General features: G+C 56.8%; 2 protein-coding genes across 3 annotated transcripts; one reads left to right on the top strand and one right to left on the bottom strand.

Moving 5' to 3' along the window:
- Positions 1-1,792: 1,792 nt before the first annotated feature.
- On the bottom strand, positions 1,793-10,564 carry NOL9 (nucleolar protein 9). 2 transcript variants are annotated; one of them, XM_077190362.1, is made up of 12 exons: positions 10,427-10,564; positions 6,509-6,734; positions 6,224-6,351; positions 5,948-6,086; positions 5,540-5,636; positions 5,007-5,104; positions 4,112-4,273; positions 3,666-3,951; positions 3,475-3,586; positions 2,951-3,128; positions 2,398-2,531; positions 1,793-2,077 (listed from the first exon to the last, which is right to left on the bottom strand). In XM_077190362.1, exons 1-12 carry the CDS (start codon positions 10,451-10,453, stop codon positions 1,955-1,957), a joined length of 1,710 nt encoding a protein of 569 aa, XP_077046477.1. In that variant the 5' UTR covers positions 10,454-10,564; the 3' UTR covers positions 1,793-1,954. The 2 variants fall into 2 exon arrangements, with proteins under 2 accessions (XP_077046477.1, XP_054503698.1); XM_054647723.2 differs by lacking the exon at positions 10,427-10,564 and adding an exon at positions 6,805-6,996.
- On the top strand, positions 7,122-11,390 carry TAS1R1 (taste 1 receptor member 1). Its single transcript, XM_054647724.2, has 6 exons — positions 7,122-7,279; positions 7,349-7,652; positions 7,972-8,748; positions 9,098-9,310; positions 9,485-9,605; positions 10,465-11,390. Exons 1-6 carry the CDS (start codon positions 7,122-7,124, stop codon positions 11,388-11,390), a joined length of 2,499 nt encoding a protein of 832 aa, XP_054503699.2.
- Positions 11,391-11,427: the final 37 nt, after the last annotated feature.

Below are 11,427 nucleotides of genomic sequence, written 5' to 3'. Positions count from 1 at the left end.
TGCCAGAAATTCCATCATAAATCGCTGCTGCAAAGGTAACAGATGCCAACGTATTGCAAAATTATTCCTGCTTGATTTAGTGCATCCTTAATATTTTAAGTGCTGTCATAGATTTCCCATTGATCATGGAACAGTGCTCTTGTAGGTGGAATGCCTCACCAAGGTTTATGCTTCAAAACCCCCAGCCTCCCTGTTCTCCCTCTTCCCCTCAGGGAGCACCAGAAGCCAGTGAGGTTCCCCTTTCCCGAGGATGCAGCATCCACCTCTGGGCCCCAGGAGGCACTGGCATCTTGTACCACCTCCCCCCATGAAATGCCCCAAACCAAACTTGCAGCTCAGCACATGGGTTACTCACTTGTCCCCTGGCTCCAAAGGACAGAGCCACCCTGGGATCCATTGCCCTCAGCAGGCTGAGGTGGATGCTGGGCGCTGGTGACAACACCAAGGGGGATGCTTGGCCACAGTGCTTTTAGTGCTGGGCATTTCTCCCACATCCTTTGCCTATCTCACCTTTCCTGAAGCTTTTTCCACCCACTCCCTCGTGGCTTGAACTCCCATCTCACCCTGCCTGGGATGTTCCCCCTGGCTGCACCACGGCCCCTTTATTTATTTTAGCCACTGTTCAGGCCACAGTGCTGGCCAACTTCTCCCTTTGCTGCCAGACCCAGCCATATGGGGATAATTAGGCTTGGATTAAGTTTAACTCTTTACAAGGCTGCAACACTGTCCAGGCCCTTGCAGCTCTTCTCCAGCTCTGTCCCCTCCTCACCTCTCATCCCAGTTTGTTTGTTTGTTTACAGCTGCTCACTCCTGGAGTTCTAGGAAATCTCTTCCCAAACCAGATAAAAGCAGTTTTGCAGATTACTCACACCCACAGCAGCCACCAGCCAAAAAGTTCTGGCCCCAAGTGCACCACATTCCTCCTTCCTCTGCCTCCCTCCTTCCTCCAGAGACCTGGCCCAGGGGATTTGAATGGGCGCTGGGCTCAGGGGGCTGCACGCTCAGGGCTGGGCTATTCCCCAGGCTGGGCTGAGGCAGAGCCATGCCTCATTTTGCAGGAGCTGCTGTTAGAAGCCATGTTACTTTTGCAGTCACAGATCTGGGAAGAGCCCAGCATGCTGGTATTACCCATAAAGAATAGTTTTTTCCAAAAAATGTCCTCAACTTGACCTGAGGCACTCACTCAGCCCTCTGTGACTCCCAGCACCCCCAGCTTCCCTTGGCAGCAAACTGCTAATTGACAAAGGGCTGGGAAGAAAAATAAATAAACATCCTCCCATGTCCCAGTGGGGCAGAGCAGGTGGGGTCAGGTAAGGCCACGTAACCCAGTGCTCCATGTAGCACTTGGGTGACAATTTCCACCCCAATCCCATCCCACTACAGCCTCTATCCATAGCACAGTCCCTTAGAGCTGGGGACACATCAAAGCCAGCCCAAGCTGCTCCCAGCCCGTGCTCAGGACACTGAGCTCTCCCTGCAGCACCAGACATGCAGCTGGGGCAGCACAGGGCAGCAGTGGCAGTGTACACAGGGTGGGCTGTGACAGTGCAGCACTGAGCAGCTCCATCTTTGTCACTCAGGGGACAGGGATTCCCTGTGGTGCTCCTTCCCTCCCCTCTCCTTGACCAGCAGGACACCCAGAGCCATGGGTGAGCCACAGTGCCAGAACCCCAGCATGGGCCCTTCCCCAGACCCAGGGGACAGTGAAGTTCTGCTCAGGGCACTGTGGATGACTGGCAGCTGCTCCTGGCTGCGTGAGCCTCAGCCTAGGAAAAGATCCAAACCAACCCAGTGTTTACCATAGATATTTATTACAAAACACCAAAAATACAAACTGAACATACAAAACATTATCAAAACTGGCCCCGCTGTAGCATGGCCTCTGCAGCACCCAGGGTTCCTGCAACCATCCGAGGTCCCACATGAACAAACCCTGGCTGAGCACCCTGAGGATTCAAGGATAATCACACTCAAATCTTCTCTTCAAATGCTGCTTCTTCTTCCTCAGTTTCCCTGAGCCCATGATACTGTAGTTGTAATCAGATGTGACGTAGGGAATCTCTCCCTCAATTCCTTGCTGCAAAATGGAAAAATTAAACCAGAAACAACTTTAAGAACTTGCACCTTCAGCAGAGGGGGAGACACATCCCTCCCCAGGCTGATAGAGCTGAGTGGGAAGGACTCAGCAATCACCAAACCCCACTTTGGCATCTGAAACATGAGCATAACACTCTGCTCTCCCAAGGTTTCTGTGCTTAAGGACAATTTCACAGAGAGATAACCATCTGCTGATGCCCAGGCATCTCCCAGCACGCATCAGCCGCAGGAATAAGAAAATGGAAAACTTGCCAGCCAGCTGCAGCTCAGCCAACTCCCACCCCTCCTGTGAGCTCCTACCTGTCCCACAAGCACACAGTTAGGGATGGCGATGTTCCCAAGGAGCAGGCAATTCACTAGTCTCAGATTCGCCGGAGGCACTGGTGTCAGGATGTGGTAAAGCTTCTTCTCCATATCAACTCCTCGGACAATTCCTAAAAAAAAAATCAACAAAAACCCACATGCAAAGCTCAGTCACTAGGTATCCCTACTCACTATTACATCCCTACACATGATTGAACACCAAAGTCCAAACTGGAACATTAAATTAAGTCACAAGGAAACTGAGACAACTATTGGAATTTTGCAAAAGCTACATGGAACATGCTTTTGAGAATGTGAACTGGAAAGTGAGTCACTGTGGAGTTCTGAGAGAAGCTCCGAGTGGCGCCGTTCAAGGACATTCCCCACAGCTCTTCCCACCTGTTAACCAAAGTCCAAGGACTGCAATACAGTCTCTAACAGCAGAGAATACACCCCACTCATCCCACTTCCCCAGAGTAGGTAACTCCATCACTATGCAATCTGTCTGCCTAAACAGAGCAGGTGAGAACAGAGCTCCAGGTGTGCTCACCAAAGCCCAGGCAGTCACAGATTGGTGTCTGTGTCAGCAGGACTGGCCCTTCGCTCTGGCACCGGACTTCCTCGGGAATGCAGCAGAGCCCGACCCAGCTGGCGTTCACCGCGTACATGATGTTGCTGGGAGCAACATCTGTGTGAATAACCCTGAGTGCAACAGCATTGAAAGGTACCTGACAGGGAAAGGGAAGAGAGAAAAGTGCTCATCAGCTCCACATGGATTGAGTTGGAGTTCAGAGATAAGACCCTGCACACTCCCACACCACACCTACACACAGGCACTATGGCAGGGCACACAGAGCAGCTTCTGCATCAACACCTGCACATGCAGGACACGCAGCACACACGTGCCACACCAGCAGCTTGACAGAAGCCTGGCTTCCAGACACCCTGAATACAGTCACTCTGCAGATTAGAGCATTTGTCCCTCTTCTGAGAAACATATGCAGTAAGAACAGAATTGCCCATCACTTCAAGTTGGGCTCTGTGCACATTCCCCATGGCAAACAGCTCCTTTACCTGATATGGCACCAGGCTGTGCAGAGGGAGCACTGCCCCAATGTCTGGGCTCTGCAGATGCCCCAGGTATCCCAGGATGGACATGTCACGCAGGATGCTGCTGTGCACTCGCCTGAAAGAACAGCCCCATGTCAAGGACAACATATGGTTCTTCTGCTCAGACCTCACAGAGCACTCAACATCCTACTTACACTTCACCTGCCACCCCTGCCCGAGGGAACTCTGGGTGGACATAGAGCAGCTTGTGCTGTGGAGCTGACACGTCCTCCCCTTCAGGGCACTTCCAGCTCTCCGTGCTGCCCACTCCCAGCTGCTTGCACTTGGATTGCTGCTTGCCCTTGGTGTGCAGCCCGGCGCTGAAGTGGATGTGCTCAGATGTCAGCGGGGGCATGACCTTCCAGTCACACATGTCCATCTGAACGATGTGGCTGGGTGACAACAGCCGGATGATATCAATGAGGAGCAGCAACCCTTCACCTTCAGGAGCACAGCAAACACACAACTGCTGCTACTACTGTGACAGGCGGCACAGCAGTGTTAGCTCAGGGTGGACATGCTGTCAATTGTTGTTCCACGTGGTGCTGTGCCACCGCTACCTCCCTCCCACACCTCTCCAGAGCAGATTGACCCCATTTACCTTTCACCCAGCCCATGGTGTTGATGATTAGAGGCACTTCCTTCTTGTAGTAGCTGAACACGTATTTCACAACATCAAGGTACCTCTCTGTGTCCTGCTCACAGCTGGTCTGGCCATAATACACCATCTTACTGGGCATCTGCTGGTGAGTGAAGGGAGGACCTGGCAAAGAGAGCACCGAACATCCAGTGCCTTCCCCAGGTCAACCCAAAACATTCCTGTCCCTGAACACCCACACGCCTTCTCTCCTGAAATAACCCATGATCCTCCCACATGCCAGTTGTCCTTGCACAGCCTGCAAGTAGGGGAAACTGGTCTGTCACTTGCAGGCTGGGAGTTTTGTTTGTTTCGGGTTAATACTGGGTGTGGTTTTTTGTTTGAAATCACTGCTTACACACTTGCAAATCTTTAAAGAACAGCGTATGACAAACTGGTTAAACAGTAAACCAGCCTGACAACATCATTTTAGACAGTAATCCAAATCTGCAAGACTACAAACTCCAGCAGTTTCTTGGATTCTGTTTTTTCCACTTATCACAGCAGCCCCAATCTGTGCAGATCCACTTTGGATTTCTCAAGTTTTATCTATGGATACAGATTTTTCCAAGGAGACCTTTCGCATCTGAAAGGCAGAACATCCCCTTTGATACACCTTAGCATGTACTACCACCTCTACAACCTTGTGCTTCTTTAAAGCAGAAGAACACCTCCATGTTACTCAGGGAGCTTAAATGTCCCTACAAGAAAACTTAAACAGCCCTTGGTTTATTCTCCCCAGGAAACTCCGACAGCTGTGGCAGCAGCTTCCCCTGAAGCAGAGTCTCTGCCCAGAACATCCTGTTCATTTCAGAAACGGAACAGATCTCTGTAACCACAGAAGGAGCAGAACACATACCCAGAACAGGCTCCGTGACGCTGCTCAGGGACACGCACCCGGGCGGAGTGAATTCTGTCTGGCCAATGTCACACTCCATGTACTCCACCACAGGGAGGCTGCAGGGAGAGACTGGGTGTTAGCATCCCTCAAAAGAACTGCACAACCTGAACACATCAGAAGAGCAATGAGATTTTGTTCCAGGTTGCAAAGCTAAAATTTGTGAATCTCTCCTTCCCTCAACCACACTCATGGTGCATTTCTAAGCATTATAACTCTCCTACTGAACCTAAACTGCTTGGTGCCCAATGTGCTCATACATTCCCAAGGCAGCAATTTAACAGTATTTCAATAGAAATGTTCAGGAGGCAATTTCCTGAAATCACTCAAGACAAGAGTATCTGTTTTTCTGAATTATTGTTTGTGTTTAAAACCTATGCACCTATAAGTTCTGATGGCTCTTCTGAGAGACCTGTCAAACATTTGTTTTTATTTTTTTCCTTCTCCTAAACCTCATGTAGCACTTAAAGGCTTGCAGAACATGGAAGACTCACCGGTTCAGTAACAGGTTAATTAGGTATCTGTTGAATGTTGATTTCCCTGTGTTTTTTGGGCCACACACAAGCACCACAGGGACACCTTCATCTTCCGCTAGAAAGAAAAGCAGAGTGTGAACCGCACTGATGCTGGCATCACTGACCCACCCTAGGCAATACCTAAGTTCTAGATGCTCATTCTTCATAAAGAAAAATTCGACCCTCAATCAGCATGTGCTGATTCAATCCCTCCTCCCTGCTCTTCACAGATACAAGTGGTCAGTTGAATACTCCTCCCTAACTTCATTACTTCAGCATACATACTTTGGTCAGGGCACTCTCTCAACTTTAACTCATGAAAAGCCTCATGAATTTTCTTTTTTGCAGGCTACCAAAGCCACAACATGGCCAAATGCCTGCACTCACCACAGCAAGCCTGGATCAGCTCCTCCAGTGCCAGGCACATGCTCTCCGACACCTGCAGCCCGCAGTCGGGGCTGCACTTCACGATGCCCACGGACGCCAGGACCGCGTGCTCTGGAGTGAAGTTTGACTCCTCCTTTTTCTAGGCGAGAGGGTGAGCACTCAGCACGGGCTGCGTGAGGCCACGGCCTGGCGCTGACAGGGGCGGCCGCCGCCGGCTCTACACGGGCGGTGCGGGGACGGCACAGGGCGCAGCACGCACCGACCACGCCGCCTCACCTGGGGCTCGAAAAACCGCGACAGCGGCGGGTGGCTCAGCAGGAACCGCGTCACCGGCGTGTCCAGGTGCTCCAGCAGCACCACGGCGCAGTCGGGAGAGAACCGCGCCATCAGCTTCACGCGCGCCGCTGAAAGAGCCGAGTGCCGCCATCATCACCCTCAGCCCCGCGCCCGCCCGCGAAATGGCACCCACCCGCCGCGCAGCGCCCCGCGCACAAAATGGCCGCTCCCCGCACCGCCCGTGAAATGGCGCCCGCCCGCGCCCCGCTCCCGTCCCGCACTCACGGCGGCGGACGCGGTGCGAGCGCATGGCGGCGCGGGCAGCGGCGCGCAGCTGGCGGAGGGCGGCGGCGGGCGGGCGGGCGCCGGGCAGCGCCTCCAGGCTGAGCGCGCAGTGCGTGGCCGGCGAGAAGACCGGCAGTCCCGGGTGGTGAGAGGCCACGGCGAAGCCCAGCAGGCGGACGGCCCCATAGAGGCAGCGTAGGCGGCACTTGCCGGTGAAGGTCAGCGCCTGCAGGACAGAGCGGGCGGTCAGGCGGTGCGGGGCGCGGCGCGCCCGGCGCGCTGTGGGCGCTGCTCACCTGCCGCGGCTCCAGCAGCAGCACGGCCGTGCCCTCCGCCGCCTCCACGGCCACCAGCCCCGGCTCAGCCTGCGGCACCATCCCGATGCGAGTGAAGGAGGTGGCGAACTCCCGCCAGGCCGCCTCCGCCCGGCTCGCGCGGGCCAGGGCACGGGCCGAAGCCCGGCGGGGGCGGCTGCGCCGCGCGGGCATGACCGCCGAGCCTCCTCCGCCTCCCGGGGCCGCCCCTCGGCCGGCCCCGCCTCGCCCAATGTGAGGCCCCGCCCGCCGCCACCGCCCCGTTAAGAGCCGCCCGCGCAGTGCGGGACCACCCCACCATGCCGCCGCCCGCGCTGCTCCGCCTGTGCCTCTGCGCGGCTGCCGCCGCCGCCTCCTCGTTCACCCTCCGCGGCGATCACCGCCTGGCCGGGCTGTTCCCGCTGCACACCGCGGCGCGCCGGGACGACAGCAGCCTACTCGTGCGCGGCTGCGACGAGTGAGTGCCCGCGCTGCCCGTGCCCCCAACGCGCTCTGTCCTCCCTAACAACCACTCTCGATTCTATAGAGCCGCCTTCAAGAGCCACGGCTACTGCCTGGCCCAGGCCCTGCGCTTCGCTGTGGAGGAGATCAACAACTCCACCACGCTGCTCCCTAATGTCACCCTGGGCTACGAAATCTACGACACCTGCTCTGAGTCTACCAACCTCCACGCCACGCTGTGCGCCCTTGCTCGCAAAGGCAGGCAGGATGTCCAGGTGCTCCCCAGTTTCCAACACTATGAACCCCAGGCTGTGGCTGTCATTGGCCCTGACAGCACGCGGCTGGCCCTCACCACAGCCGCTGTTCTCAGTCTCTTTCTTGTACCAGAGGTAAGTGCAGCTTCTATGGCTGATGAAAACCAGGGATCCTAAGGAGTGATGGTTTCAGGGAGGGTGGGCTCAGACCTGAGAAGCCTAGTAGAGCTGGAAATGCAGCCCTTCTGTGTATGCTATCAAAGGATCTTTCCCAGGCAGTCAGTAGGTTGGCTTGCCATCCACCACAGCTTTCTCCTGCTTCAGCACACTTGGCATTGGGTCCGCTGCCTGCCCAGCTCCAAGTCTTCCTAGGATAGGCTGCCCATGCCGATAGCCTTCAGGGGTGCAGCTGCCTGGGCCAGTGCATCCCCCTTTCCCCTGGCTCTCATTGCAGATCAGCTACGAAGCCTCCACGGAGTTGCTGAGCCTGAAGCGGCGGTACCCCTCTTTCCTGCGCACCATCCCCAGTGACAAGCAGCAGGTGAAGGCCATCTTCTTGCTGCTGCAGCGCTTTGGCTGGACCTGGGTGGTGCTGCTGGGCAGCGATGACACCTATGGCAGGGTTGGTCTGGATGCCCTGCAGGAGCTGCTGATTGCAAGCAATGTGTGCGTGGCCTACCGAGGCACCATCCCCGCCAACTCGGATGCCAGCAACCCGGAGCTTCACAACCTGGTCCGAATCCTCACAGATGTCAAGGTCAATGTCACTGTTGTGTTCTCCACCAGAGGAAGCGTTCCGCCGTTCTTTGAGGTGGTGGTCCAGAAGAACATCACGGGCATGGTGTGGGTGGCCTCTGAAGACTGGTCTCTGTCTCAAGCTATCTGGCAGGTACCTGGCATCCAGACCATTGGTTCGGTGTTTGGGATGGCAGTAGAGAAGCCAGAGCCCACGATGCTGGAGCGCTTTGAAGCTTGGAAGATGCGGGAGGAAGGCACTATGGCTGAGTGTGGCAGGAGTGCAGAGGCAGGCAGGGAATCTGTGGGGCGCACACGGCTGGACTGCACGCAGTGCTGCACCGGCTGCCGCGCGCTCGCCACCGTCTCTGACATGTACGATGCTCAAGGCTCCTTCAGTGTGTACTCAGCTGTGTATGCTGTGGCCCATGGCCTCCATGACCTGCTGGGCTGTGCCTCGGGGACCTGCAGCAAAGGCACTGTCTATCCCTGGCAGGTAAGAGCAACCTTGTGGAAGAAGATCCATGAGGATCCTTTCCCACAGGGAAGGATTTTTCCATTGTGCCCAAAGGTTTCCTGTCTTTCCCAAAGGCTCACATCCCAGCTGAAGACCCTTGTGGGCTTCAGCTGCCCCTCACAGACAGAGCAGCCAAGATCTAGACTTAGACTCCATCCTAGGTCACTTGTTCCTCTAGTACCACTCCTTCACTGGATGGGATTTCCTGCAGATGTTGGGGGGCTTCAAAGCAGCTGCAGGACAGAGGAAGCGTCCTCCAGCACATCTCCCTCCAATGGCAGGAGTTGTGCCATTGGAAGGGCTCCTCTCTTACTCTTCTGTTTTACAGCTCCTACAAAAGATTAGACAAGTAAACTTCACCCTGTACAAGAGCCGAATCTCTTTTGATGCTCAAGGGGACATTCATAAAGGCTATGACATTGTCATGTGGAAGTGGCTGGGCCCAAAGTGGGCTTTTGATGTGATAGGAACATTCCGTGTGAACCCTGATAGGCTGAGCATCAACCCAGGCAAAATCCTGTGGCACACAGAAGACGGCCAGGTACTGTTCTGCACCCAGGTCTTATTTATTGCTCACTTTTGAGCTGACTGCATCCCAATGCCACCAGTTCAGGGGCGTTTCCTCATAGCAGGGCAAAACTGAGGGCTGAGGCAGTGTGGGGGAGTGCCAGAGTGCTGCTGCTTGTCAGCCTGACCCTGTCTGTGCTCCTGGCAGGCTCCCAGCTCGGTGTGCTCCAAGGCCTGTAAGCCAGGAGAGATGAGGCTGCAGCAGAGCCGCCACAAATGCTGCTTCAGCTGTGTGGCCTGTCCACCAGGAACCTTCCTGAACACATCGGGTTAGTATACCGCAGGGTCTGCTCCTGCCTCTTCCTTCCCTGCCCACATCCTGCCTCCTGCTCCTGTCTCACCATTCCCAGCCTCTTACCTCCTGTGGTCAGTAAAACCTCTGAGCTGACCTGAAGGCATGGGTCTGGCTCCTGTTTGCTTACCAGTGAGTATGCAAAGCCCATGCCCTGTCCTTTCCGGGGAGTACTGCCCACAGGTGAGCCCACCTGGGCAAACGGACCCCCTTTGCCTGTGGCCAGGGAAAGGGGATGTCCGGCCCGGTAGCTGTTCCCTGCACCGCATCCTCTGCCAGGGAAATTCAACCTAGTGGTTGCCTTTGTGCCCCAGATGGCACACGGGGCTTCCGCACTACGTGATCACCAGCACCTGGCATATGGAAATGTCTCCTGCCTCAGAATCGCCAGCCACAACAACAAACCCCTTCCTGGCAGCTAGTGCCTCAATGCCCTTGACCCCGTGGAGTGGGCAGGGGCAGCTCTGGGGACAGTGGGAGCAGAAAGCCCCACTACGTGGTACTGTCCCATTCAGCAGCAACTGCTGCAGATCCTTCCCAGGTTACTGCTTGATGCACGGGCCCCTTCCCACCCACAGCCCCCATGGCCCTGAGCCTCACACAGCTGAGCCCCTGTTTCAGCCCAGGCTATGGATTTTGGGAGAGTCCATGGGGCCAATTTTAGGTGGGGGGTCTTTGGGGAAAAGAGCCCCCTCTGCTACCCCAGGCCTGGGAGTGCCCACAGGAAGGAGCAGGCATGATGGGTGAGCAGAGCCCAGGGAGCTGTGGGCCGGGCCTGCACCATGGCAGAGCTCTTACCGGGTCCGAGGTGTGTGAAGGGTCCATGTCCTCCACAGACCCCTTTGACTGCCAGGCCTGTGGCTTGGATCAGTGGGCCCCAGCAGGGAGCAAGGTCTGCTTCAACCGCACCATCGAGTTCCTGTCCTGGTCCGAGCCCCTCTCCTGCGCGCTGCTGGCCCTGGCTGTTTTTCTCATGCTGCTCATAGCGGCGCTGGCTGTCCTGTTCGCCCTCAATGCCTCCACACCTGTAGTCAAGTCCGCGGGCGGGAAGACCTGTTTCCTCATGCTGGGCTCCCTGGCCTGCACCTGCAGCAGCCTCTTCTGCTACTTCGGGGAGCCCTCGCAGGCAGCGTGTCTGCTGAGGGTGCCGCTCTTCGCCATCAGCTTCACTGTATTCCTCTCGTGCGTGGCGACCCGCTCCTTCCAGATCCTCTGCATCTTCAAGCTGAACGCGCGCTGCCCTGCGCTCTACGAGGCCTGGATGCGGCGCCAGGGGCCGGTGCTGTTCGTGGCCGCCAGCACGGCGGCACAAGTGGTGCTGTGCGTGGCCACCGAGGCCGCCAGCCCCTCGGTACCGAGCCGGGAGTACGGCGTGCGGGACGAGTGGGTGGTGCTGGAGTGCGCCCGGAGCGCCGCGGCCGACGCCGCCATCGCCTACACGGTGCTGCTCAGCGCCGCCTGCTTCGTGCTCAGCTACGCGGGCACGGACCTGCCCGCCGCCTACAACGAGGCCAAGAGCCTGACCGTGAGCCTGCTGCTACACCTGGGCTGCTCGGCCGCCGTGCTCTGCTCGCAGGGCGCGCTGCGCGGCCAGGCCGAGACGGTGGCGCGGGTGCTCAGCACGCTGGGCACGCTCGCAGCACTGCTGGGCGGGTACTTCGTGCCGCGGGCCTTCGTCATCCTGCTGCGGCCGCACCAAAACACGGCCGAACACTTCCAGATGGTCATCCAGGAGTACACGCGCCGCCTGGCCGCCGCCTGAGCCGCGGGGCTCGACCCGCACCGCGCGTACCCCGCCG

Source organism: Agelaius phoeniceus, chromosome 24 (genome assembly GCF_051311805.1).
Source record: "Agelaius phoeniceus isolate bAgePho1 chromosome 24, bAgePho1.hap1, whole genome shotgun sequence".
Lineage (NCBI taxonomy): Eukaryota > Metazoa > Chordata > Aves > Passeriformes > Icteridae > Agelaius > Agelaius phoeniceus.
The sequence above is the reverse complement of the archived record's forward strand: the minus strand, read 5'-3'. Positions and strand labels throughout refer to the sequence as shown.

Coding starts and splice junctions, on each gene's coding strand:
- NOL9 (XM_054647723.2), bottom strand. CDS start 6,996: ATGCCCGCGCGGCGCAGCCGCCCCCGCCGGGCTTCGGCCCGTGCCCTG. Junction 5,105..5,539: donor ATTAACCTGTTACTGAACCG/GTGAGTCTTCCA, acceptor CTCTCCCTGCAG/CCTCCCTGTGGTGGAGTACA. Junction 3,587..3,665: donor GCAGGGGTGGCAGGTGAAGT/GTAAGTAGGATG, acceptor CTGTTCTTTCAG/GCGAGTGCACAGCAGCATCC.
- TAS1R1 (XM_054647724.2), top strand. CDS start 7,122: ATGCCGCCGCCCGCGCTGCTCCGCCTGTGCCTCTGCGCGGCTGCCGCC. Junction 7,653..7,971: donor GTCTCTTTCTTGTACCAGAG/GTAAGTGCAGCT, acceptor CTCTCATTGCAG/ATCAGCTACGAAGCCTCCAC. Junction 8,749..9,097: donor GCACTGTCTATCCCTGGCAG/GTAAGAGCAACC, acceptor TCTGTTTTACAG/CTCCTACAAAAGATTAGACA.